Here is a 27,914-nt window from a genome sequence, read left to right on the forward strand (position 1 = left end):
CCTCCCTTCCCTTCTTTTCCTTTCTCTTTTCTCCTCGCTCCCTCCCTTCCCTGCCTGAACCCTGCACACAGCAAGGTTGCTCCCTCTCCTCCTTATTATGTCATCTCAGGGCCCTCGAGGAATCCCAGGACCTCCTGGATCAAGGGGATTACCTGGAGTTGGAGACACTGGAGCAAAGGTAGGCGACAGTAGCCTTTAAAAATGTACCTGTAGTTAAGAGGTTTGGTAAAAGTGAACATCTTTACTGGACCTGAGAGAACAGGAGAGGCGTCTAAAGAACTGATGAAGTTATTCATCCTCATCTATGGACTTTCCAGAGCCTTGCACTCACTTAAACATGCAGATTAACCCTATGGTTTTTGTCTTCTGTTTCCTTGCTAGCAACCCTTGCATTCGTTTGCTGCTTTGTCTTCCGGTCGCAAGAACAGACTTTGGTTCAGGCCCCTGCCCTCTCTGGTCATGCTCCTGCCTAGATGCTCTCATACCACCCCATGGCACTAACCACTGTCCACGCACTGATGGCCTCCAAATGTCTATCTTCTTGCCTCGAAGCCCTGGTCTCACACACCTAGTTTCTTACCAGACATCTCCTCTTAGATCTCTCACAGACATCTCTAACCTAATAACTCAAATAAAGCCTTTGATTTTCACTCCATCAGCCTGAAAGTGGTGCTGCTCATACTCCTTGCTAATGCCACAATACCTAAATCATTCTTGGTCCTCCTTTCCCTCTCTTCCCTCCACATCTAGTCCTATGGCAAATCTGTCAGTTCTACCTTCAAAATTATATCTTGCCTCTGGCTACTTGTCTCCTGCTGCATCTCCCAAGGAGATCACCACTATCTCATCAGGGCTGTGAAAACAACTTCTCCATTGGCCTTCTCTCCTCCACCTCTGCCCTTCTATTACACGGCAGGCAAGTTGATCTTTTAAAGCCAGAGATTAGACCACACCCCTTTCCTTCTGAAGAAAACTCTCTGGTGGCTTCTCTTTGTTTGTTTGTTTGTTTTTTAAATTTTATTTTATTTTTAAATTTTACAATATTGTATTGGTTTTGCCATATATCGAAATGAATCCGCCACAGGTATACATGTGTTCCCCATCCTGAACCCTCCTCCCTCCCCATACCATCCCTCTGGGTCGTCCCATTGCACCAGCCCCAAGCATCCAGTATTGTGCATCGAACCTGGACTGGCGACTCGTTCCATATATGATATTATACATATTTCAATGCCATTCTCCCAAATCATCCCACCCTCTCCCTCTCCCACAGACTCCAAAAGATTGTTCTATACATCAGTGTCTCTTTTGCTGTCTCATATATAGGGTTATTGTTACCATCTTTCTAAATTCCACATATATGCGTTAGTATACTGTATTGGTGTTTTTCTTTCTGGCTTACTTCACTCTGTATAATAGGCTCCAGTTTCATCCACCTCGTTAGAACTGATTCAAATGCATTCTTTTTAATGGCTGAGTAATACTCCATTGTGTATATGTACCACAGCTTTCTTATCGATTCATCTGCTGATGGACATCTAGGTTGCTTCCATGTCCTGGCTATTATAAACAGTGCTGCAATGAACATTGGGGTACACGTGTCTCTTTCCCTTCTGGTTTCCTCAGTGTGTATGCCCAGCAGTGGGATTGCTGGATCATAAGGCAGTTCTATTTCCAGTTTTTTAAGGAATCTCCACACTGTTCTCCATAGTGGCTGTACTAGTTTGCATTCCCACCAACAGTGTCAGAGAGTTCCCTTTTCTCCACACCCTCTCCAGCATTTATTGCTTATAGACTTTTGGATCACAGCCATTCTGACTGGTGTGAAATGGTACCTCATAGTGGTTTTGATTTGCATTTCTCTGATAATGAGTGATGTTGAGCATCTTTTCATGTGTTTGTTAGCCATCTGTATGTCTTCTTTGGAGAAATGTCTATTTAGTTCTTTGGCCCATTTTTTAATTGGACCATTTATTTTTCTGGAGTTGAGCTGTAGGAGTTGCTTGTATATTTTTGAGATTAGTTGTTTGTCAGTTGCTTCCTTTGCTATTATTTTCTCCCATTCTGAAGGCTGTCTTTTCACCTTGCTTATAGTTTCCTTTGTTGTGCAGGAGCTTTTAAGTTTAATTAGATCCCATTTGTTTATTTTTGCTTTTATTTCCACTGTGCTGGGAGCTGGGTCACAGAGGCTCCTGTTGTGATGTATGTTGGAGAGTGTTCTGTGGTGGCTTCTCTTTGCACAGAGAGCACGCTGCACCCACTTTCCGTGTTCTCTGGGACCCTTTGTAACCTGGGCCGCAGCGCCTGTCCTTTGCTCCCTTGCTGCCTGCCTCCCACCACACTGACCTGGCCTCCTTTCGCTCACTCCTGCTTCCAGACCTTGACTTTGTCAGGCTGGCTCATTCTTAAGGTCTCAAATCTGACCTCCTTCTCCACCTATACAAAAGGCCATTCTTTCCTCTCCCTCCCTCCCCTACCACAATCATACCCCCTGGTGTATTTCCTCCAAGGCATGCATCATTTCTGAAATCAACTTCCTTATTTCCTGCTCTGCATATTTCACAAGGGTATCAATTTTCCTGAAGGCCAGCTCTTTGTTGTACTAAATTCTTGATTCCAAAACTAGGCTTGCCACCCAAAAGGAACTCTTTAATGTGTTGAATGAATGAAAAATGAGTGAATGATCAATATTATCCCACAGAGAGAAATTCTCCTTAGAAATAGATCTACACATTTAGTTTTTCAGATGCTGCCAGGTCATTAAAGAAAGAGGTTATAAGTGCCTAAGGTCAACTTTTGGTCTTGAGTTTTTGGTCTCTGCCGTGGCATCTGTGAATGCCGCCACCTCGATGGCTGCTTCTGTACTGTGGGGCGAGTACTCTTTCATCCTCTCCCTTGTAGAATGAGACTGGAGACCCAAGGCATTCAATTCATCCCTAAAGGAGATCTTGAGTCCTGCCCGTCTCTGTCTCTCAGGATAACTAGGAAAGTCAGGGAGATGTGTCTGAAAGCGCTGAGTAGACTGTGCAGGGAAGAGACACCCTAGGTGCTTTTGCCAAGGTTCTGACTCAGCACTGAATCTGATCCTTATTTGAATTGGGGCACTGAAATATTCTTTTTTCTCTAAGACAAAGTGCCTGTTAAAATTTTAAAATACAGGAACTTTAATATATAAACCTCGTTATTTTCTGCTAAGTGAAACATTGGTAAAAACTTTTGGTTTTACACTGAATATTCCTTTAGTTAGGGAACTAGGAGCTTATTCCTATTTAAAATATGGTATGTGTGAAATAAAATGTGTTAAATATACCGGACTGTTTATATTCCAATGGAAACACATAACCATTTACATTTCCATAGAGTAGATTATTATAAATATTTTATATAAGTATACATTGTGTTATATTGAATTATACTATTGAGGATGAGATGGCTGGATGGCATCACTGACTTGATGGATATGAATCTCAGTGAACTCCGGGAGTTGGTGTTGGACAGGGAGGCCTGGCGTGCTGCGATTCATGGGGTCGCAAAGAGTCGGACACGACTGAGTGACTGATCTGATCTGATCTGATTACTACTTTACATTTAGCAGTACTAATAAAAAGGTGGACACTTAAGCACAGATAGCACTTAAAATTTTTTATTCTTGTGAATGTTCCACCATGTCAGATTATTTAACATATAGACTAAAACATTTACTAAATGGTTTCATTGATCATTTCTCTCTCAAAGTCCCTTGTGTTTTTTCATATACATTTTAAGGGGGAAAAAAAAGGTGTTCTTTCAAAAGTTTATCCTGCCTATTTTTGGTTGTTATTAATAACATGTTGCCAAAAGATGTGTCTCAGGTGAAACTCATATTCATTTATGTGCATGCATGCTCAGTCATGTCCAACTCTGTGCGACCCCAAGGACTGTAGCCCACCAGGCTTCTCTGTCCATGGGATTCTCCAGGCAAGAATACTGGAATGGGTTGCCATTTCCTTCTCCAGGGGATCTTCCCACCTCAGGAACCGAACCCAGGTCTCCTGTGTCTTCTACGTTGCCGGCGAGTGCTCTACCGCTGAGCCACCAGGGAAGCCCAAACTCATATTGTGTCTATTAATTCATACAGGAAGCCGAATGGAGGCAGCATCCTTCAGCTCACTTCTACCCAGGGGAGGAGGGAATGTTGGTTAGGACCTGTCTCTTTCCACACCTCCCTCCCAGCTGCGTTTTCCTTCTTCCTGCCTCCCCTTCTTGTGGATGTTGGGGAGGTGTGTTATCCTGCCCACCTCTAGCCCTGGAAGGAAATATCAGGAGTGCATGCTCTTCTTAGAATCAAAGAACTTGGATTATGAATTTCAAAATCAAGGACATTCCAAAAGCAAACAGCAGCTTCTAATAACTTCCAAAATCACCTCTCTTCTTTTATAGACGCCTTAGAGTCTTTATGTGTCTTTTTTATTTCCTAAAGAAAACTTTTGGCTACCCACACAGCCCAACAGAAGCTGGTGAAGAAAAGGACATTTTTGGAAAAGTCTAATTCCACTTAATTTTGTCCTTTTGGTTTAGTAAGGTGGAGTTGAGACTCTCAAAACACCTAAGGTTTGCAATGGTAGCAAAAGCATAGGACTCAAATGTCTGCAAAATTCCTTTCCTTCTATTTTGTCTTAAAATGGCAGAGAAATTGTGTGTGGAAATATGTGGGTTTGTGTGCATGGACGCACATGTGTGTATAATTGTATAGACATATATATTGGATATGTTTTTTACTTAAATTCTGTGTTGTCACCTTAAAATATTGGCCTTAGGGCATTAACTTACAAAAGAAATGTGTTTTGAAATGAGGAAGCCATTAAGGTTGACGATTAATTTATGGTGGGCTTTGCGATATTTAGTTAAGGTCACATGTGTTTAGCATATGACACAGACATTAGAATCAAAGCGCCTATGTTTCAAAACATATAAAAAGCAGTCCCTGACATCTTGCAGCCTTGTGGTGCTCTGTGGCTTTTTTCCAAGTGAAGGAATTCCATCTGACATCAGTGGTTATAGTACTTCTCCGTACACTTCCCTTGAAGTTACTCCGAATTTTGACAAGGGCTTCTGAGAGATTTCTAAAATTCTTATGAAAACTACAAGTTTCCAAGGAGATAGTAGATACGGTTTTAAAATCCACTTTGGAACATGCCATAAAGAGGAACTGACAATTGGATTTTGCGCAGTAGGAAGCGCTCATCCAGTGCCCTGGTCCTTAGACCCAAACTGTCAGCTCACTGATAGGGAGGGCAAGCGCAAAGATCCTGCATTACACTGCCTGCATTTCTTGACTGGACCCCAAGAGACTAGGCTTCCCTGGTGGCTCAGAGGTAAAGAATCTGCCTGCCAATGCAAGAGATGTGAGTTCGAACTCTGGGTCAGGAAGACCCCTGGAGAAGGGAATGGCAACCCACTCCAGTATTCTTGCCTAGAAAATCCCATGGATGGGCTACAGTCAATGGGGTCATAAAGAGTTGGACATGACTAAGCATGCACGCAGGGCTTCCCTTAATAGCTCAGCTAGTAAAGAATCTGCCTGCAATACAGGAGACCCTGGTTTGATTCCTGGGTCGGGAAGATCTACTGGAGAAGGGATAGGCTACCCATTCCAGTATTCCTGGGCTTTCCTGGTGGCTCAACTGGTAAAGAATCCACCTGCAATGTGGGAGACCTGGGTTCGATCCCTGGGTTGGGAAGATCCCCTGGAGAAGGGAAGGGCTACCCACTCCAGTATTCTGGACTGGAGAATTCCATGAACTGTATAATCATGGGGTCACAAAGAGTCAGACATGACTGAGCGACTATTCACTCACTCCTCAAGCATGCACACCAGAGACAAAGAGGACCCTTTGTGATTTGGGGACTATCAGTCTATAAACTGTATTACCTTTTGAGAAGCCCAGATAATTCTTTGCTTTTGTATGTTTCATCCCAGTAGGCTGGTGAATCACCCAGGGCTGAGGCTGAGGTCTCAGATGTCGATCTCTGAGGGTGGGAGTATGTTCTTGGCCTCCTGGGAGAGAACTATGAGGACTGGCTCTCCTGGGCTCAGAAGGGTAGGGGCATCCCACCAGGCACCTCTCTCAGCTCTCTCAGCCCCCATCACTGTGCCAGTTCATCACAGAAAAAGCCAAGGCCTTCCCCAAAGCTTCAGGGGCAGTGGAACTGAGGCCAGTTCTTGGAAAGAGAACCTTTAACCTGGTTTGGGGTATTCTTAAGGGACCTTTTAACCATTAAGTGGTTGGAATCAAGTCTGGGCAGAAAAAACTTGTTGGGTGGTTGTTGTTATATGTTATAATTGTATACTACCTAAATATTATGTGCGACCTAAATATTTCCAGACTATCATGGAATTTTTAAGAACTCTCTTATTTTATAGATAAGGAAATCAAGAGCCAAAGAAGTTGAACGACTTGCCCCTTTAGAGTCTGAACAGTGTTGATACTATTCTGTTTGAGTGTCAGAGGGAGACTATAAATATGGATGAATGAATGGAAAACTAGGTGAATTAATAAGTCAGAGCCGGTGGAATGACTTGTCCCGATCTACAGATGCTCAATCTTCCATACTGTCCATTTTCCGACCACCTCGGCACTGTTTAGGGGACAGTTAGGTGGTCTCTCTTTCCATTCTAGCTTTTCCATTGTCAAAACATAAATCATGTAAACATTCAGCAGAAGCAGAAGCCCAAACCCCAAAGAGTTCAACGTTTTCCAGAGCTTTAAATGTTTGAATATTGTAAACACATGCTTTATTTGACAAAAGTGACCCATACTCATAAATTAAAGTGCAAGTCTATGTGGAATCCCTCTGAGTACCATTATTCTGAAAACGTTCCCAGCATCTGAATCGCCTCTCTGTTCTCTGCAATGGCTCACATATGCGCACACCAGCAGTAGGCAGAGGTGGAACAGAGGAGTGATTCACACAGAGATGCACGAGGAATTTGTGGATTCTGTCAGCGGACGTGGGCTGGACAAGGAGCTCCATGTTGAACCTTGTCTGACACGGATGGCTGACCTGGGATACAGACTTAATGATAGTGATATTAAGGGTCCATGATTCCAAATTGGAATTGATGAAACCCACCATTTTTAATATGACTGCAAAATTGCTACAGGCAGGGCAATCAGCTCAAAAACGGGACTAATTAAAACCAGAGCCATATCAAGTTTAAATACCAGGCAGTTTGACCTCTAGATGTCAGAAAAGGTCACTCGACTAGGTGACTTTTCAAGGTTACTCCTCGATGCAGTTCTATGCACGATCTCTGCAATCAGAGCCATAATCACGTTTACCTTATAATTTTCAGTATAATTTTTGTTTTTCCTCACTCTTTCCCTAGCTCTGCATTTCTCTTCCCAGGAGTACATACATACCTTCCCTTCAGCCTTAAGGACGCACATTTTATCCTCTTAACATTCAACACCCATGTCACCATCAACACATTTTTTATTTTTAATCATGCAGGGATTTTCCCCTAGTGGAAAATTATATTGAATATCAACACGAGAGAACCTGCTCTCTGACATTAAAGGCACTATCAACATTTCTATTTTTAAGGTTTCTAACCTAACTAAATAAGAAGGCTCTCCCTCTCCAATGAGATTCTCGGCACAGGCAAATAATTTGCTCATCTTTGATGAGTTGATTTTGAGAAAACGAAGAAACCATCAACAACAAATCCCCACTAAATTCTACAGCAAGTTTTTAAGTTATCACGGACTTTAAAATGCTATTGCTTTGTAGCGAATACTGAGATTCTAGGGGTGGGGGAGAGGGAGGAAGGCTGGAGAGGGAGGGGCATATGTATACATACAGTTGATTCACTTAGTTGTACAGCAGAAACTAACACAGCATTGTAAACCAGTTATACTGTAATAAAAGAAAGTTCTTTGGAAGGAATGATGCTGAGGCTGAAACTCCAGTATTTTGGCCACCTCATGCGAAGAGTTGACTCATTGGAAAAAGACTCTGCTGCTGGGAGGGATTGGGGGCAGGAGGAGAAGTGGACGACAGAGGATGAGATGGCTGGATGGCATCACCGACTCGATGGACGTGAGTTTGAGTGAACTCCGGGAGATGGTGATGGACAGGGAGGCCTGGCGTGCTGCAATTCATGGGGTCACAAAGAGTCGGATACGACTGGGCTACTGAACTGAACTGAAAAGAAAGTTCTAGGGGAACTTTCTAGGAGAAAAAACTAGGAGAAGAAACTGAACTAGGAGAGAAACTGATTTGAGAGAGTTGAAATTATTTTAAATGCTTTGAAATTTAAAGCTGGGAAAGTACACTAAAGGAAATGTTATAGTGACTTGAATCTTGTTTTCTACACCTTCTTGTTTCCCCATCCACTTGAGAATTGTGCTGGTAATTGTTACTGTCTCCCTTTTCATCATTAAAGGGTGTCAGGGAACAGTGATTGAGTTGTGATTGACAACGGCCCAGTCAATAATTAACACACAATTATCAATAACTGAGTTGTCTGTCCAAAGCTTAGCAGAACGCCTCTAAAACTTCCATTGACATACTGGCCACCATAAGTGAGGTATTTAGGAGTCACAAGCTCATTACATAATTCGTTCCAGAGTGTTGCTTATGTTTGTGGTAACTGGAGCCTTAGTAGGTATATCTTAATTCTCTTTAAAAGCCAGATAAAAAGAAACATTAAGCAACTGCAAATCATAACTTTGACTCCTACCTTATTTTAAAACTCAATCATTCTTTTTTTCATCATATAGTGGACTCTTCAGAGTACCATTTTTTGGGGGAAATCCTTGAGAGGCTAATTCTTTTCATAGTGAATTCAATTTTCTTTTTATTGCCCCCAAAGTAAAAAAGCATGAAATCACTTTAAGAACAACGGTAATCTACTTCCACAGCCTCTCAAAGAGTGACAGAGAATTAAATTGGCACAAACAATTTAGATTAGAGCTTTATTAATACATGAAGGTGGAGACAGTCTAATGGACTGTTTTGTCTCTAAGACTGTCTCTAAGTCTCAGATATTGTACTTAAATCCTATAGAACATAAAAGATATAATAGATGTCTCCTTATCACTGTTCCACATGAAATCTTTGCCACTTATAAACTCTGTGACCTCAGCAAGTCATTTAATCTCCCTCAGACTTAGCCTCCTCATCTGTCACTTGGGAAAATAAGCCTACTTCACAGGGTTATTCTGCAAAGTGAATGGAATCATGTCTATAAGATGTTTTTATGAATTCTAACACACTAAAGTATTAGTAGAAATAGTAGTAGTCAGAGTGCACATTACTATGCCAAATGAAGTGTTTTGCAGTATAGATAAACAGAGAGTAAGCGTTTGTGTAAGTAGGAGACCTGGAAAGAGACCAGCTGAAATCTGGGGAAAACCACAAAACTAAGGCATGGCAAAAGAGGGCGAGGGAAAGGGAAGCCTGAGACAGCTGGGTGCTTGTGTGGGCTGTGTGGATCTCTTGGAAATCTTAAAATCAACATGTTTTTTTCTTCTTTTTGAGAGAATATGATTGACTCAGTATAGGCAAAGGACTTTCACAGCCACAAAGCCATGGTCTTTGCATTAAATGGCAGCTGGAAACAAGTCTGGGGAGAAGTCGGCACCTTGCCTCTGGCTCTAGTCACCATCATTTAGGAGATGGACTCTGGAGTCAGACCTGGGTTGGAATTGCTTCCAGCTGCATGGTTTTTGGCAAATCCTATGTTCTCTTTAGCCTCAGTTTCCTTATGTGTAAAATACAGTAATGATGTTCAGATAAGATATTGAATAAAAAGTACATGACACATGAGTAAAAAATAAATTTTATTACTGATTTCATTAGTAAGTAATTATAATTGTTTGAATATTAACCAAAGAAAATATTTGCCAAAGGGAAAATGCATGTGATAGTGCCTTTGCTTTCTTTTTCTTCTTTTTCTTCCTTTTAAAATGTAAAAGTTTTAATGAATGACTACTAGGACCATCATAAAATTATGCATAATTTTAAAGAGGTTGAAATTAACCACTATGCAAGGTTATGGACTAGGTGAAACCTTTACTGAATCATTTGCTAAGTTCACACTTGGAAGCATTGCACAAAGTCCTAAATTTGGCCATTTTGTATGAAATTGAAAGGAGTATCTCCCATCTAGAATCCTTTTGTGGGCCAAGATGAAGCTGAAGACATTCTAAATAGTTACTCTTTTTCGAGGGAGTGGAGATGACAGGGGACTTGTAAGACTTATGAAATTGATGGCTGTAGTTACAAATGGCAACTCCGGGACTAGCTTTCAGGTCTGTTCATTATCTCCTAATGCAAGAGCTCCCTCTGCAGGATCCAATAACCTCAGCTCCCACGTGGAAGCTAAATCTGGCTCTGTAAAGTACCTGTTGAGTCTTCTTACTTGTGGATGTCACTCTATCCACTGACAAGAAAACAACATATCTAAAAATATCATAGTAAATGTGCCTCTCGGGCACCTGTGGGGCTCTCCAGGAGTGAAGTGAGTCCTGACCACAGTCCTCTTAAGCACTCTTACCTGGTGCTGTAGGCTAGCATGAACAGATGCTGTGGAACAAAAGACAGGATACATTTTTAAGACCCCACCAGAGTAGAGAGACATGGTCTATGTGGATTTACACAGCTCATTAACGGCTTGTTATTCCCATCTACTGAAAATGTTGGTCCATGAACCCCAAGGAACTACCCTAAAACATGTTACTGACCAACTCTAATACCTGCAGAATGTGTTAAGACTTAATTTAAAGTCTATCAGATTCATAAAAGCATAGATCAAGTATATTTACATAGATCAAGAGATTACAAAAGACTAATCTGATAGATAAAACATAGCTATATGTCAACAGTTATATAGAAAAAAGAGATGGACAGCTTGTTTGAGGTAAACGCTGGAGTACCAGTGGCATGCATCATGTTGTTAAAGCTCACTGGCTAAGGGTCAGATAGGCAGACGGCAAGAAGGTGTCCTCAGGGGCAGCTGCTCTATTGCATTTAACCATCAGACATTCCTAAAGGGTGAAGGTCACAGGAACTGAATAAAAGAGAAAATGCAGCAAGTGTGTGAACTGGTCAGGTATAACTGGAGACCCTTGCTTGATGGACTTATAGATATCCCTTTTAAAGGTATTTCAGAGGTACACAAGAAAGAAGAGATAATAGAAATGTGTATAATACAGGACAAGGTTATGTTCTCTACTTGGAGCTCTTGATGATAGGCATGATCATTAAGTTGGGAGAAACTTCGGGTCAGTAAAAGTTGGGAACCAGAAGTAGAGAGGTGTCAAAGAGAGAATTAGTATCTGTGGTCTCAAAAGCAGCTAAGGACTAAGTGGAAGAGATCATAAAAGTTGCCTGCAAGCAAAAGGGAAACATGTAATTAAGAAGTAGGGAATAAAAGAACTAACTCATTAACAAAGTTTAAAGGTTTTCCCCAATTTTTAGGCCTTGTTTTCTATAGAAGTATTTTAAGGTTTGTAAGTTGAAAGTGAAGCTAAATAAAAGATGGGATGTTTTTCTAGATAAACAATGTAATCATTTCTTATAATCTATGATTTTTGAATTGTTGAAAAGCTAGTTATTTAGCTCTTAATTAGGACGTGGACAAAACAACCTAGGGCAAAGAGTTTGGGAGTCTAGGTTCAAAGACTGGTTCTAGGCTTTCTTTCTTTATAACTTTATTGAGGCATATTCTGTATGTCCTAGGATTCACCTACTTCAAGTGTATGATTTAGTGATTTTTTTAGTACATTTACCAAGCTATATAGCCATCATCACAAATCAGTTTTAGGACATCTTCATCCTCCAATAAGATCTCTCATGTCCATTTATAGTTAATTCTCCTTCCACGCTCCTATTCTTGGCCCCAGGAAACCACTGACTTACTTTCTGTTTCTACAGATATGCCTTTTCTGGACATCTCATATACATGGACTCAAACAATATGTAGTCTCACGTATTTGATTTCTTTCATTAGGAACAGTTTCTGAGGCTCATCTATATTGTTGTGTGCAGCTGTCGTTCATTCCTTTTAACTGCCAATTATATCACATTTTGTCTATTCATTTACCAGTTGCTGGACATTCTGGTTTTTCCCAGTTTGGGGCTATTATGAATAATTCTGCTAAGAGCATTCATATGTTAAGTCTCTGTGTAGACATATGTTTTCACTTTCTTTGGGTATATACCTAGGAGTGAGATTACTAGATCAAATGGTAAAATTATGTTGAACTTTTAAAGAAACTGCCAAACTATTTTCCAAAGTAGCTGTACCAGCAACAAACACGGATTCTGTTTCTCCACATCCTCCCAGCCCTGCCTCGCAATAGCTATGCAGCTTTGGGCAAACTTTAGTTTCTTCTTTAAAAAAAAAAGGTGGGGTGGGGAGTTATCAATTACCAAGTGCCTGCTGTATGCTAGACAAGATGATAGGAGCACGACATTCTGTATCTGCCTTCGTTGTCATTTCCATGAAAGGTAGACACGATTTTCTATGTGTCTGATGAATTTATGAAGGTTCAGAGAAGTTAGGGAAGTTAGTCGTCAAAAAGATTTTTGTGAATATGAAGTTACACCGAGTATCATATAAAAACATGCAGAACATACTACTGGGGACACTGACAGTGATCAACGAAGAGATTTTAATTTCTCCTCTTCTTCCTTTATTCACACCTCAAAGAGATCTAACCACAGGGCCCGCCCCACACAATCAGACCCCACCACCTTTCTGGTGATTGTTGCTGCTGTTTAGTTGCTCAGTCGTCTTTGCGGCCCCACGGACTGCAGCCCGCCAGGCTCCTCTGTCCATGGGATTTCCCAGGCAAGGATACTGGAGTGGGTTGCCATGCCCACCTCCAGGGGATCTTCCCGACCCAGAGAATGAACCCAGGTCTGCTGCACTGGTGGGCAGCTTCTTTACCACTCTACTACTGCTAAGTCACTTCAGTCATGTCAGACTCTGTGTGACCCCATAGACGGCAGCCCACCAGGCTCCCCTGTCCTGGGATTCTCCAGGAAAGAATACTGGAGTGGTTGCCATTTCCTTCTCCAATGCATGAAAGTGAAAAGTGAAAGTGAAGTCGCTCAGTCGTGTCCGACCCTCAGCGACCCCATGGACTGCAGCCTACCAGGCTCCTCCGTCCATGGGATTTTCCAGGCAGGAGTACTGGAGTGGGGTGCCATGCCTTTACCACTCAGCCACCAGGAAAGCCTATTTCTGGTGGTGGTTGCCTATTATGAAACTGTCATGCTTTGATGAATCTGTAACCTTGAGAGAACTCACTGTGTACTCACGACCCCTCTAGAGGCAGGAGTATCCTAAAGCCAGTCTCGAGCCCAAGTAGGATAATCACTGTTGCATAAAAATGTAAGAGCAACTAGCTCAGAAAAGTTATATCTTTTAATGCTTTTTAAAAAATTATTATTCTTGTCTCTCCTTTCTCCCTGTCTTCACAATGGCAGTAATTACTTCTCCAAAGTCCCAAGAAGCGAGCTCCAAAAAGTATATATTAAGGTTTCCAAGAAGCTATTTAACTTGATTGCTTTGAAATGAACCCATATCAGTTGGCTTGATAAATGGCAATAAGAAATGAAAACAAAGAGAGATAATACTGTTGATCAAATATAGAAAAATGATCTGGAAGAAAAGATTATTATCTTAGTCAAATTCAAGGGTTTGGGATTTTACAGGATATTTCTGAATATGAAAATTCATAGAAAATATTATCATATGAAATTTTATATGAAACATGATACACAGCACTTTCTTAAATCAACAACTTGTGATTCATTGTGTTTCTTCAGGGAGATCCTGGCGTCAGAGGCCCTCCAGGCCCCCCTGGGCCTCGGGGCATAGGAACCCCAGGGCCAAAGGTGAGTCCGCAGGTCTGTGCTCTGGGTACGGGTCAGGTGCCATCCAGACGACCAAGGAAACATTTAGTGCACAGGAAGTGCTCATATCATGTTGACTTATTTTTTCTTGATACTGATGAAGAGCCTTACATTTTCATTATTGTGAACTTTCAGTAAAATAGAACATTTAAGCATATAAAGTCATTTGCTTCCTCCCAAAGAAATTAGAAAGTTAACGCCTCTTTAAAAAGTGATTGCAAAGTGCTCAAAATATTCCCAGGCCCCTTAGAGACTATGCTAACATTAAGAAGCCTGTGTTTACTTTGGCCAGAGGTGCCTCAGGCCACCTGGTAACAGGTGATGGGTCTGTTGTGACCTGTGTGCACAGTCTCCTCTGTCAGGGCCGCAGTGCAAGAGCCTAGTTTACTGTCCCCGTAGAAGCCGAGAGGGACTTCCTTTGGCTCCCTTTGCTCTCATTCTACTTCTCTTCCTTTTGTCACCTCCAATTTGGTGGTTATTTATCCTTCTATTCTTTTAATCCAGTGTTTTTCAATGAGGGAGATTTTGTCCTCCCCTCTCCACCCAGGGGCACCTTTGGCAGTATCTGGAATCATTCTGGGCGTCAAGTTCCACTGGGGAAGGAGGGCTACTGGGATCTAGTGGGTTGATGCCTGGGATGCACAGGACAGCCTTCCATACTGAAGAATCATCCAGCTCAAAATGTTAATTATGCTCGGGTTGAGGAGCCCAGTTTTAATTGCTCATTCATTTGCTCAACAAATATTCCTTTGATTTGTTCAAAGAGGCAGGTAAGGAAATACCACTTCCCAGGTGGCTCAGCAGTAAAGAATCTGCCTGCCAATGCAGGAGACACGGGTTTGATCCCTGGGTCAGAAAGATTCCCTGGAGAAGAGAATGGCAACCCACTCTAGTATTCTTGCCTGGGAAATCCCATGGACAGAGGAGCCTGGCGGGCTACAGTCCATGGGGTTGCAAAGAGTCGGACACGACTTAATGACTTAACAACAATAAAGAAATACCAGGGGTATTCATAGGGAAAACAGGTTTCAGTGAGCCACCCATCACAAATTCAAACTACAGACAGGTATATTCATAGCCCAAATGCACAGAAGTTAATTAGAATCCTATTATCAGGGAGGAAAGAGAGAGAGCTTTGTGAATCACAGATTTGACTGCAGATCCTAGAATTACCAAGGTTCTTAGTTTATCTTTTTTTTTGTTCATCAACTCCATTGTGATAGTGGGCTATTTCTTAACCATACAGATCCCTTTAAATGGATGGAGAGCCCTCTGAGATGTTAGTAGTTGTTATCACTGGGTGATGGAACGATGGGTTGATTTTTTTTTCATTGTAATTTTCACTTCTATTTTTACTTTTTCTCCAATAAGTTCTTCTTGTAATCAGAAAAAAAGTAAAGTTTTTCCCTATAGTGGAAAGGAAAAGACTGACCTACACAGTAACTTTGATTAACTCAGGATTCCTGAAAGTTTGTTTCGCCAAAATGTTAATTAGGGAACTTCTGGGATCAACAAAGTTAAACTAACCTTTCTATTATGGGATTTCTTAGAGGCTTTAATATATTCACCTGCCCCAGGGATCTATAAGGAGAGGCACATCCATGGTGTAAATATTTCCCAATCTTACTTGACCACAGACGTCTTTCCTCAAGAAATATGGGGTCAAATTATGCTGTAAGGAACATATAGTGGGAACTGACATACTTTTTGCTTCATTTACATATTTTCTTAGCAATTCAACTCTGATCCATGTCAATAGGTGCTGAGTCTTTAACTGCAAACTCTGTGAATTAATGTGCTATATTGAAATTGTGCGACATAGTACAGTGAAAGTGATAGTCACTCAGTCGTGTCCGACTTTTTGTGACCCCATGGACTGTAGCCCGCCAGGTTCCTCTGTCCATGGGATTCTCCAGGCAAGAATACTGGAGTGGGTTGCCATCCCCTTTTCCAGGGGTTCTTCCTGACCCAGGGATCTTCCTGCATTGGCAGGTAGACTCTTTACCCCTGAGCCAGTAAGGAAACCTGCTGAATCTTTAAGTTCAACCCCCATGAATTAATATGCTGTATTGAAATGGTGCAAAATAGTAAAGGCTACCTAGAATTATGTGTGAGCCGTGTTTGAACGCCTGGTGTTTAGGGCAGCAGGAGGAGCCCAAGCGGGCAAGGCTATGGGGCCAGCACTTCTGCTTACATCCAGCAGTTCTGCCTTATCGCTTTATAGCTGGATTACATGTAAAAATGTTCGAAAGGATTGTGTGGTTTAAAATTTTTGGAAAAACCCTGCTTTATATCAATATGGAAAGACTGCAGTGAGAATGCAGCTAAGAGCAGTAATCTGTTGCTCGTTTCTAAATCTCCTTACCCTTCTCTCCGATTTCTCTGTGTCTTCTAATAGGGTGACATCGGGCAGAAAGGCTTGCCTGGCCCTCCTGGCTCCCCTGGCTATGGATTACAAGGAATCAAAGTAAGTGAATGGAATTGTGCTAGGGTCGCCTCTCAACGCACTAGGGCGAGGGGGAGAAGAGGCTGTGGATAATACAAAACATGGCTATTAAGAAATGGACTTAATGTAAGCTTAGCAGTAAAAATCGCATCCAGTATTTAGAGGCATCGTCCAAAAGTGGAAACGTGGTACAAGTACACTTGCTTCACAAAAGCTTAGCGTTCCGTAAGTAGCTTGGAGCGGAACTGAATGGTCACCGCGGTTTGCGGTTCTGTGGGTTTCTGAGCTGAACGGGGAGTCTGTGCCCCCACTGCGTGCGCTCCCTTCACCTTCCTCACCGGCAGCTTCCATTCTTAGCCCAGGGATGCCTGAGTTTCTGGTTTTAGCTCACAGTGGCATCACCCGGGGAAGCTTTTGAATAATGCTGCTGTCTTACCCCAGAGGAAGGACATCTGAATCTCTGGGGGGCAGAGTTTGAGTCCTGTGGGTTTAAGAGCCGCCCATGTGATTCTCTTGAGCGTCCAGGTGAGAACGCCGACTCTCTGCTACTAGTGTTTACAACCATTGCATTCTGCTTGATTTCTGTCTCCGCCACAGCAGGCCTGTCTTGTGAGATGGGACTCCCAGGGTCTCCCTGCCTCAGTAGACAGAATCTGGCATCCACAGGCTACTGTGTAATTTAAACAGTTCCCTCTTCTAATGTGTTGATTTATGTATTTATTTTTTACTGGCTCACTCTCATTCTATGTTTCCACCCAAATAAACTATAGTGGTTAACCTTCAAAACAGAGTAATTCCCTCATGGGTAACTGACATTGACTCTAAAAAAGTGGAAGCATTCAAAACAAACTCGTTTTCAGGTGGCAGAATTTCTTAGTAAGTGAGAGACAGTAGGAGCTGAAGATAATACATGTGAAAAATCCTGTGTTGAAATTAAGCCACCTACTCCTGTGTTAAGAGTGAGTTCTTAACTCAAAAGAGCAAAACTCATTTAAATCCGTGTTAAACCTTCCAATCTATCACGCAACATCTATGGCTTCCACTGCAGATCTTTAAGTAACAGCTGTTCATCTGTAGGGCCAGGTACCCAAGCAAAGGCCAGCTCACATTCCCAGTAGCCTGCAAGCACTGGGAAACCCAGCAGAAACCTACTTCCTTGTAAACAGCTCCTCTCACACTTCATCTTTTAAGTTCTACAGTTAAAAGATGGTTTGGAATTTATGAGTTTGCTTGAGCAACGAACCCATGATTCGCTCAGTTCACGTGTGCTATCAGTTCGTTATCACTGCCGTGTTAAATTCTCTGCCAGCTTTCCCCCTTTGTTATCTGGGAACTATTTCCTTATTAACAAAGGGGCCTCTTGAGTTGTGCTTAACTAATCCTCATCAGTTCTGAGTCACCTGGTGCCCCACCCTTCCTTGCGCCCTCCAGGTTAGGCCATGGTCAAAGTCCCTCCTGAGTGAAACTATGGTGGGAAAACCACCATCATAAGGAAAGAACCAAAATGAACACTGCCACGTATCCAGTCCTATCAGAAGTGAGGGAAGTTTTTCCTCCACTGAGGGTTGGGGCCTGATGCTGTTGGCAGTGAGCCTGGACCAAGGCTGCCTCACAAGCCTCCTCTAGACATACTGCCAGCCTGCTGGCAGCAGGGCAAACATTTCTCTCAGGACGCCCACCTCATTTTTCTGACCCTGGCTCGCACCATCCCTCCAAAAGGGAGAGAACTGAGAAGTCAAATTGGCGGTGTTCCTCCGAGTCATTTTAAGGCTCCACACTTAGCGAAATTTCATTTCTTGTGTTCATTTGTTGAATCTGTTTCACACCCCTTTCTAAAAAACTATTTGAATCAGTAAAATCTGCTTTAGCTGGCATGTCTGTTCATGAGACTCTGATGGAAGCCCTTGTTATCAAATGTTCATGTCAGGGCCCAATTTGTACCTTGTCTCTCGATGTCATCCCAACCGTGGGGAAAATAAGGGGCCCAGGCTGCAATCACAGAAGTGATTTGCTCCACCTTAGGTCCAAGAACATTGGCTTTACCAATTATTCAACCAACCTGGGGCTCCCCGCTGGCGCTAGTAGCAAAGAACTCATCTGCCAGCGAAGGAGACGTAGGAGACATGGGTTTGATCCCTGGGTTGGGAAGATCCCTTGGAGGAGGGCACGCACGGCAACCTACTCCAGTATTGTTGCCTGGAGAATCCCATGGACAGAGGAGTCTGGCAGGCTGCAGTCCGTGGGGAAACACAGAGCTGGACACAACTGAGCAACTGAGTGCACATGCATTCAACCAATCAACCAACCAACCAACCCTGACTGAGCACCATCTATGTCAGACAAGTAGGCTATGTGCAGTACAAAACAATGAGTGAAAAGATGGGAACTTTGTCCTCACGGGGTTTAGAGACATCAAATGATCACTTTTGAGCTCCAGAGAGTCTAGAGGGGGTGGCACAGTGAAATGAATGGGTTTACAGGGTTAGGCAAGAGTCCTTTAGGCTACAGTAATGAGTCTGGTCTCAGGCCTAGAGTGACTGAAACTCAGAGCAGGGTGACATGATCAGGCAAGGATTTATCCAAGATCCCCTCTGTCTACCATCTGCAGAAGGGATGGGCATGACTAGAAGGAGTGTGGGGCTGCCCCTCCCATACCCCTGCGTAATCTTCTGATTCTCAGTGTGGAAGACATGAGCTTCTGGGCACCCTCTCCTCCTACCCCTCCCAGGGCTCTAGGATCAGCCAAGCCTGCTGCTGTGGGAACCCCAGACAACATGATGGGCTCACTCCCCAGGGCACCACAGTCACCTCCCACCATTGCTCTGCAGTCCCCGCTGTGGCCTGGCTGGCTGCACGCTGCAGGCGAGCTCCAGCTCCTTCAGGGGCCCCAGTGCTTTCTCTCAACCACAAACGTTGAGTGAATTGAATGAATACGAGACACTGGCTCTCTGGTTCCTCAGTGGCCTTGGCCTTTCAGATTCACGACGCTGGTCGGGGCTTGCGTGATGCTGCTGTGCTGTCCCACCGTGAGCCCCCAGCACTGATCGTGTTCTCCCGTTACGTCAGTAGCAGAGTAGTCCTCAGATTAAGTCAGGAAGGAGGAAGGGTGGGGCTTGGTCTTGAGGAACAGCTTGATGTGTCAACCAGCTCTGGAGGGGCCCAGAGAGAGAGACTGAGAGGGTGGGTCATCGAGGTTAAAGCACCAAGTATGAGGGCAGGCAGAAATGACCGACATCCACTCTGCATTTCTACACAGGAGGCACGCCCTCTCTCCACCTTTGTTCAACTCAGTTCTTGTGTCCCAACAAGCCTTGACATTCCCAGAGTATTTTTTTCTCAGAGGATCAGGAGGTCTTTGTAAAAATAGGATTCCTGGTGGCCCTCTACGGCTTTGGGAGTTTCCAAGACAGAGGTGTGGACTAGACTACGACTCCAGGTGTGCGTAAACCCTTTATTCATTAAATGAATGGGCCTCCATGCCACTGGTTTCCATTCTCCGCTGAGGCCTGAACATGACTGATCTCTCACTGACTGAGGAAGTACTCCCTGTAGTTAGGCTGTGGCCAAGGATGGGCTGACTGATATTTCAGGCCTCGCCAGTTTGTTATCAGTGTGAGCAAACAGTCTTGATGACGTGCAGGGGGAATCTGGTGAACACCACGGGCTGGAAATCCCAGTATCTCCAAAGCTGACAAAGCGTGATGACAATAGTGGTTCCAGGGTCACAGAGCTAACAGATCAACCCCGGAGACTCCTGGGCCCAGAAGTGGAGGGAAACTGAGTCCCAGTGACCTCACTGCTCTATCTAGATTCTGACCTTAAGGGTCTGACAGAAAGAGAATGAGCTTGAGAGCCACATAAGACCTTGGGCTGAATCTGTCTAGTAGTATAAGGTTTTTATCTTTGAGGAACTTTAAAGCTTCCTCATCTTTAAAATGGGGATAATAAAGCTATTTTGCAATAGGTGTTGTGAAGATAAAATTGTACAGAATGCCTAGTACGCAGTAGTGGTTTCTCACCCAGAGCCTGGGTTATGGAATCAACTGATCTGAATCATGGTTTCCTGAGCACTGCACCTCTTGCCTCAGTTTCCACATCTGAATAATGGGGATAATAACAGTACTGTTTTCTAAAGTTGTTACAGGAAATGAATGAAATTAAATGAGACAGTACGTGTAATGTGTTTAAAACAAGGTTCAACGCATGGTTACATATGCAGTAAATGGTTGGAGTTATTCACATTATAATTTCTTCTTGCTTTCCCTTCCTTTCGACTAGTCCCTCTTGTATTTTCTAGGATGAAGGCCCAGATTCTGACATTCATATGATCTAGCGTTCTTAAACCTGAGATATTGATTGCATTAATTAGAGGAGGCCTGACATGTGTACCAAAAAGACAGCCACAAACATATAAAGGCTGAAACACAATTGAGGTTTTCATTCACATGGCACGCCAAAGGGAGTCTTCCTCACTGGTGGACAATTTCCTTCCGCATAGGATTTCAGAGAATCTCCACTCCCATTTATGTTTTCTCCATCGGAGGGGTCTCTCTACCACTCACACTCAGCCAGCAGAAAGGGGAGGGTGTGGAAGAGGCACACCTGCTTCCTAAAAGCCTGGGCCAAGAGGCGACACACAGCACCTCTGCCCACGTTTCCTCGGCAAGAGCTCGTCTCACAGAAAGGTGGCGCACCGTGTGTGCCCAGGAAGAAGAGGGGCCCAGGGTTCACTAAAGAGCTGGCGATTGCTGCCAGGCAAAATGGAACCAGCTTCTAGGAAAGATGGAAAATGTAAAGTTACACATTATTCTCAAGTATGCTGGTGTTTCAGGAAGAAAACAGGAAGCAAGAGCGGTCTCCATGGCAACTTCCAGAATGCCTGTCACTCTCCCGGTACTGTGGGGAGCAGTCACCTGGTTTACAAGGACTGGGTTCAGCTTTATCATTCCTTTTATCCTATGTTCCCCGCCCCCCTCCTCCCAAAAAAAACCAAAACAAAACCCTCAGTCTTGCTGTCTTCTTACTTATTTCAAGCAGCAGCAGAAGTCCCAGTGGATAATTTAGAAACTGCCTTGAGTAGACATGCTGAGAACTAGCCAAAGAGCTGGAGGAGGCTTGGGGGTGTAGTGGGACCAGGGAACAAACGGGAAATGCTCGTTCCTGTCTTTGGCAGAGCCAGGGACAAAGTAAGAGGGCCGCCTGAAACCCGGCAGGAAGAGCTGTGGTTCAAAGGCTGGAGAGAGATGGGGATGGCAAGAGAGGCAGGAAGCAGAGCTGGTGCAATGAGCCCCACATTGGGAGATGGAGGAGCCAGTGGGTGATCAGGCTCGCGTGGAGAATAAGGGAAGGGCTAGAGTCCCAGGACATTGCATGGGAAGCCAGCAGCGATGGAAATCAGCAGAGGTGTGATGGTGGGTGAGTCAGCCCAGCTTGCACAGGAACAGCCAGAAAGAAAACAGCCTTCTCCCACCAAAGCTCTCTGATTAGCAATTCAAAGTAGAACCCAGGACTTTGTAAGATTCTTGGCTCAGTGTTTAAGCTTAATGTCAAATCTCAGGTAGATTTTTTTTTTTTTGGTTAGTCTTTTCAACTATATTGAAGCAACTGTGGTTCTGTAAATTCCATGCATCAGGTATGTGGGCCACCTTCTGGTGTCTCTTCACCAGAAAGGCTGAAGCTTGACAGATGTCAGCGTGCTGTGGTGGGAATCTCACAGGGAACCTGCCAGCTTTCCATTTGCCTCCCCCCTGCCCGCCCCTGTGACCCTGATCACATTGAAAGTGCCTCCAGAATCCATGTGACTAGGTATTTTATTAGAGTGGACTTGTTACAGCATGGGAAATTGCCCTCTTTAAAGGTGAAATAGAAATGATTCATTCATTGAAATGAAACTGACTTAAGGAGGAAAAATTCTCACTTCTAAGAAGTCAGGGATAGGTTCAATGTACAGTAAGTTGCAAATACCTGGGACATCCCCCACAGCTCAGTGGTAAAGAGTGGACTTACAATGCAGGAGACGCAGGAGACATGAGTTTGATCCCTGGGTCCAGAATATCCCTGGAGTGGGGCATGGCAACCCACTTCAGTATTCTTGCCTGGAGAATCCCATGGACAGAAGAGCCTGGTAGGCTACAGTCCATGGGGTCGCAAAGAGCTAGACACTTCGACTGAAGCAACTGAGCACACACACACACAAAGGCTAAGGTATACTGGCACACAGAAGTTGTTTTAGTCTTCTAAGCTCAGAACCTCGGAACTGTGCGTCTGATGGTGTTAATATTACTAAGGGAGCAACTCACAGACTCACACGTATTTTAACATGGTGACTTTCTGATATTTCAGTTTAAATTTTTTTTTCTTCCTCCTGACCACAATCTAACAACAGCATCAAAAATAGACCACAAAACCAACTGTGGTAACAGTATGCTCACTGTATTCAACCTGAGCACAGCTTAGAAATTAAACTAAAACAATAAGGGATATGCTGCTGCTGCTGCTAAGTCGCTTCAGTCGTGTCCGACTCTGTGCGGCCCCAGAGACGGCAGCCCACCAGGCTCCCCCATCCCTGGGATTCTTCAGGCAAGAACACTGGAGTGGGTTGCCATTTCCTTCTCCAATGCATGAAAGTGAAAAGTGAAAATGAAGTCGCTCAGTCGCGTCTGACTCTCTGCGACCCCATGGACTGCAGCCTACCAGGCTCCTCCATCCATGGGATTTTCCAGGCAAGAGTACTGGAGTAGGTTGCCATTGCCTTCTCCAAATAAGGGATATAGTTGACAGCATAACTTAGTGTATCTTTATGCCAGAAACCATCTCTGAAATAACTTCTAATGCTTTCCTATACTGCAATTTTCAAATTCCTATAATGATTCCTCTATGTAGAAAGGAGAGATTGGAGCTACCTGAGAGTTTAAACCGTAAAACGGTTTGTTGTTTTGGGATGACACCTGCCAAAGTGCCTGTGGCAGCGGGGAGGGCTGTGGCTAAAAATTGAGTCTGGTCATCAAAGTCCACAAATCTATTTTCAGACACTGAAGTCATCCTCATACCTTTAAACTTTTTTATTATTATTACTTTTTAAAACCAAATTAAAAACAATTGCATGGTTAGAAACCAAAGCCTAAAGAACAGATCCCATAATACTCTCTACACTATAGGTTGCTTAGGTCAGGGGCAATTTGCATTTATTAGCTGGGGGGGGTGGGGGGGCAGGGTTGGCTCTGAGCTTAGCTGTATATCTCACTTTCATGTCCTCTTGGGCCAAGTGCCTCTCATTTCTTCAAGCCAATTAAGATACAGGATAGTATCTTTTTTTTTTTTTAATTCCTGAAACTGAATCTGAGTGTATGTTAATTCCTGAAACTGAATCTGAGCATGTGGTATGACATTGGGGTGAACCAAAAAGTTCATTCAGGATTTTCTATAACATGTTATGGAAAAACTCAAATGAACTTTGTGGACAACTCAATATTTTCCTATGTTAATCGCATTATTGAAATTTCCTTTTTAAATGGCCTATTTCCCAAATCAGACTTTGAATGAAAATATTAAGCTCTCAATTTAGGGGGGCTTGAATCAGCATTACCAGCTTCTTTTTACTGTCTAGTTACCGTGAACAAGGGCCTGTGCAGTGATTAGTGACCATCACAGAAGACTGATATCTACCAGCTTCCTTGCGCTACTATGAACCTAAAGGAAAAACTGATTTCCAAGTCATTTTTTCCCAAGTATGTATTGTATCCTGCCCCAAGATTTACTATGGTTTCCCTAATTCCAAAAGAAAAGTCAAAAGGACTAAAGTCTTGGTAATAAAGATAGTATCCAATGCCATATTTTGGTGCTGAATATTAAAAAAAATTTTTTTAATTAGCACCAAAAGTTAAAAATTATATGAAAGATTTCATTTGAGCAGTTGCATACTAAAGCTACTACATAATTCATAATTATGTGAGCATGCTGCCATTGTGTGCATGCTATGGTCAGTCGTGTCTGACTTTTGCAACCCCACGGACTGTAGCCCAGCAGGCTCCTCTGTCCATGGGACTCTCCAGGCAAGAGTACTGGAGTGGGTGCCACTTCCTCTTCCATGCTGCCATTTTAGATTGTTCTTTTTCTTTCCCCTCCCTCCCTCTGCGCCTCTTGCCCATCCAATCACATTTATCTAATATACAAAGATATAAATACTATATATGTATTTCTTTTCATTCTTGTAACAGGTTGTCCATATAAAACCAAGCTGAGTAAAGGACATGGAGAGACTACCCTTAGGTGCTGCTACCATCTTGATAGCCCATGAGTTTCACTGTTGAAAATTAATAAAATATATGTTATCTTTTCCCCACCTTTCAATGCTTGGCTAGAAGTAAGATCCTAGTATATATGTTTCCCCTTTTCCATTCAGTGAGATCAGAGGCACCTTTACTACTCAGAGCTTGGAGAGGCACCTAGGGTCATACTATAATCTCTACATTTCACATGTTATCTTATTCCAGCTTCACCAGCCTGTGAGGCAGGCTTTCGGAAACCTAGGTACAGGTATGTTAAGTCATGTTCCAAGGTCACTCACAGCTCTAGATGGCTTTCTTGAAATAACTATGTGTTGGGTAGTAATCAAAGTCAAGGTAGATGTCAGAGAGAGGAAAAGGTCCATTTAAGACTTTCATAATTAAATTTGGAAAAGTCAAAAATGTTTTTGTACCTGGTGATGTAAACTTGGCCCTTGGAGATGTGAGATATACTAATATACAGTGAGGTTTCTTTTTTATTGATAATATAAATTTTTAAAAAGAAAGTAGCATAAAAGTACTACTTTTTCCCCAAGCACAGTTGTGTCCCAACCAGGAGCTTTGTTACCTTTTAAATCAATCACCAGGCACAAGGCTAGGAATTACAGCAAGATTTAGGCTGATGTGTGTAGCTGCCTCGTGGTGAGGCTGTTCTAACCAAGAAACTAGTCACACATTCCAAAGCTTATCAAGTCCTTTCCGATTTGGGTGGTGGAAGGACATACTCTTTTGTCCTGCAAACCTCTGTGACAAGTCAGTGGTAGCCAACCACTCTGTAATCTAAACTTTTTATTGCCTTTATAGATGTCTTTACTTTACAGTGATTGGCTTTTTGTTATCAGCATCACTGCTTATCTAGTTGCAGACTTCTTACTTTAAATATAACAAGCAAAGGGAAAGGAAGTTACGTTACCTGTTCAAGGTCACTCACAGAATCCCTAACAAAGCAAAGATGGTGGAGTTTTATGGGTATTGGTGGTTCAGACTGACAGCTAACCTCAGGATAATCTCCCTTTCATCCCATGAAAGATTCTTCAAGCAATAATCTTTTGAATTATTAGGAACCGCTTCTCACATGATCACGACGAGACTCAGAGGTCCACGGGGTGTGGACTCTGCCCTGGGAGACCAAGTGAGAAGAGCAAAGAATATGGAAATGGAGAAAAACAGGCAACAAAACTGTCTGCTGCTAAGTCAGAGAGGGGGGCTGAGGAGGAAGGAGGAGAAAGGGAAAGAAAGAAAATAGGAAATTGGTCATGCTGAGTTATTTAGGATTCTGTGCTTAATAACGCTTTTGACCTTAAAGTTTCAACTACCCGAGATTAATGGAGTTACTATCTTTCGGTTAAATTTTCCTGGTATTCCTCTGTCATCCTTTAACTTCTGCCTTTTTGCACCCTCTTACTTTACATGTTTCTTTTCGACAACAAATATGTGGATTTTTACAACACCAATCTGACAATGTATGTCTTTGCATTAGTTCATTTACACTTAAGGCGGTTAGTGAACGTTTAGCGTTTATTTCTACCTTCCAATTTTGAACTATTTGTCCCACTTACTCCATTTCTTTCTTTAATATTTTCTTTCCCTTTGAAAGATGTATTAATTTTTAACTGTTGCGTTTTTCCCCTTTACTAGTTAGGAATTTATAAATTTTTATTCCTCTTTTTTTCAGTACTTACTCTTAATTACCCTGTTGTGGAATCTGGAGTCACAGAAAGCACCTCGGAGGACACTCAAGACAGTGGAGTGCAGTTTATTACTGCTCTCCCTCCCCCCAGGTGACTGGTTACATGTTCAGTTCAGTTCAGTCGCTCAGTCATGTCTGACTCTTTGCGACCCCATGAATTGCAGGACGTCAGGCCTCCCTGTCTATCACCAACTCCCGGAGTTCACTCAGACTCACGTCCATCGAGTCAGTGATGCCATCCAGCCATCTCATCCTCTGTCGTCCCCTTCTCCTCCTGCCCCCAATCCCTCCCAGCATCAGAATCTTTTCCAATGAGTCAGCTCTTTGCATCAGGTGGCCAAAGTATTGAAGCTTCAGCATCAGCATCAATCCCACCAGTGAATATTCAGGACTGATTTCCTTTAGGATTGACTGGTTTGATGGCCTTGCAGTCCAAGGGACTCTCAAGAGTCTTCTCCAACACCACAGTTCAAAAGCATCAATTCTTCGGCACTCAGCTTTCTTCACAGTCCAATTCTCACATCCATACATGACCAGTGGAAAAACCATACCCTTGATTAGATGGATCTTTGTTGGCAAAGTAATGTCTCTGCTTTTCAATATGCTATCTAGGTTGGTCATAACTTTCCAAGGAGTAAGCGTTTTTTAATTTCATGGCTGCAGTCACCATCTGCAGTGACTTTGGAGCCCCCAAAAATAAAGTCTGACACTGTTAGCAACCTCTTTGTTGTATATGACTGAGTTTTACAATAAGTAGGTGCTAGGAGAACAAACAATTAAAGTTAATGGATGGGAGGGGGCAACAATGATTATATATCAAGGGGGGATGTCTCCATGGTTAATCCAACAGGGGCAGCCTGACCTCAACTACAATATCCATTTGCTGTCTGTAGGGAGGGAAGTCTCCAGGAGACCTGCTTTTCATTAGCAATGGTCTCCTCACTTGGGCAGGGCTTAGGCCCAGTTCACATCCAGTCTTTAAGAAGGATGGCAGGCTACAAAATGGAGTGTCTCCTGCTTTCCTCACACTGGCCCAACAACCCCTACACTAATATTATTCTTGTGTTCTTATATTTTAATTGATTTTAAATCCTTCAAAATATTTTTATATGATCCTGAGTTATTTAGAAAACGAAGATCATGGCATCTGGTCCCATCACTTCATGGGAAATAGATGGGGAAAGAGTGGAAACAGTGTCAGACTTTATTTTTTGGGGCTCCAAAATCATTGCAGATGGTGACTGCAGCCATGAAATTAAAAGACGCTTACTTCTTAGAAGGAAAGTTATGACCAATCTAGATAAAATATTCAAAAGCAGAGACATTACTTTGCCAACAAAGGTCCGTCTAGTCAAGGCTATGGTTTTTCCTATGGTCATGTATGGATGTGAGAGTTGGACTGTGAAGAAGGCTGAGTGCTGAAGAATTGATGCTTTTGAACTGTGGTGTTGGAGAAGACTCTTGAGAGTCCCTTGGACTGCAAGGAGATCCAACCAGTCCATTCTGAAGGAGATCAGCCCTGGGGTTTCTTTGGAAGGAATGATGCTAAAGCTGAAACTCCAGTACTTTGGCCACCTCATGC

General features: G+C 43.0%; 1 protein-coding gene across 1 annotated transcript in view; it reads left to right on the plus strand.

Annotated features, from left to right (window-relative positions):
* Positions 1-27,914, plus strand: part of COL28A1 (collagen, type XXVIII, alpha 1) — a 181,367-nt gene that overhangs the window by 94,159 nt on the left and 59,294 nt on the right. Inside the window, exons 25-27 of the mRNA XM_010839817.1 lie at positions 110-178; positions 13,825-13,893; positions 16,310-16,378. Coding sequence (XP_010838119.1) covers positions 110-178; positions 13,825-13,893; positions 16,310-16,378 — 207 coding nt within the window. The remainder of the gene's footprint in view (positions 1-109; positions 179-13,824; positions 13,894-16,309; positions 16,379-27,914) is intronic.

The sequence above is a fragment of the Bison bison genome, unplaced genomic scaffold (assembly GCF_000754665.1).
Source record: "Bison bison bison isolate TAMUID 2011002044 unplaced genomic scaffold, Bison_UMD1.0 scf7180017864134, whole genome shotgun sequence".
Classification (NCBI taxonomy): Eukaryota; Metazoa; Chordata; class Mammalia; order Artiodactyla; family Bovidae; genus Bison; species Bison bison.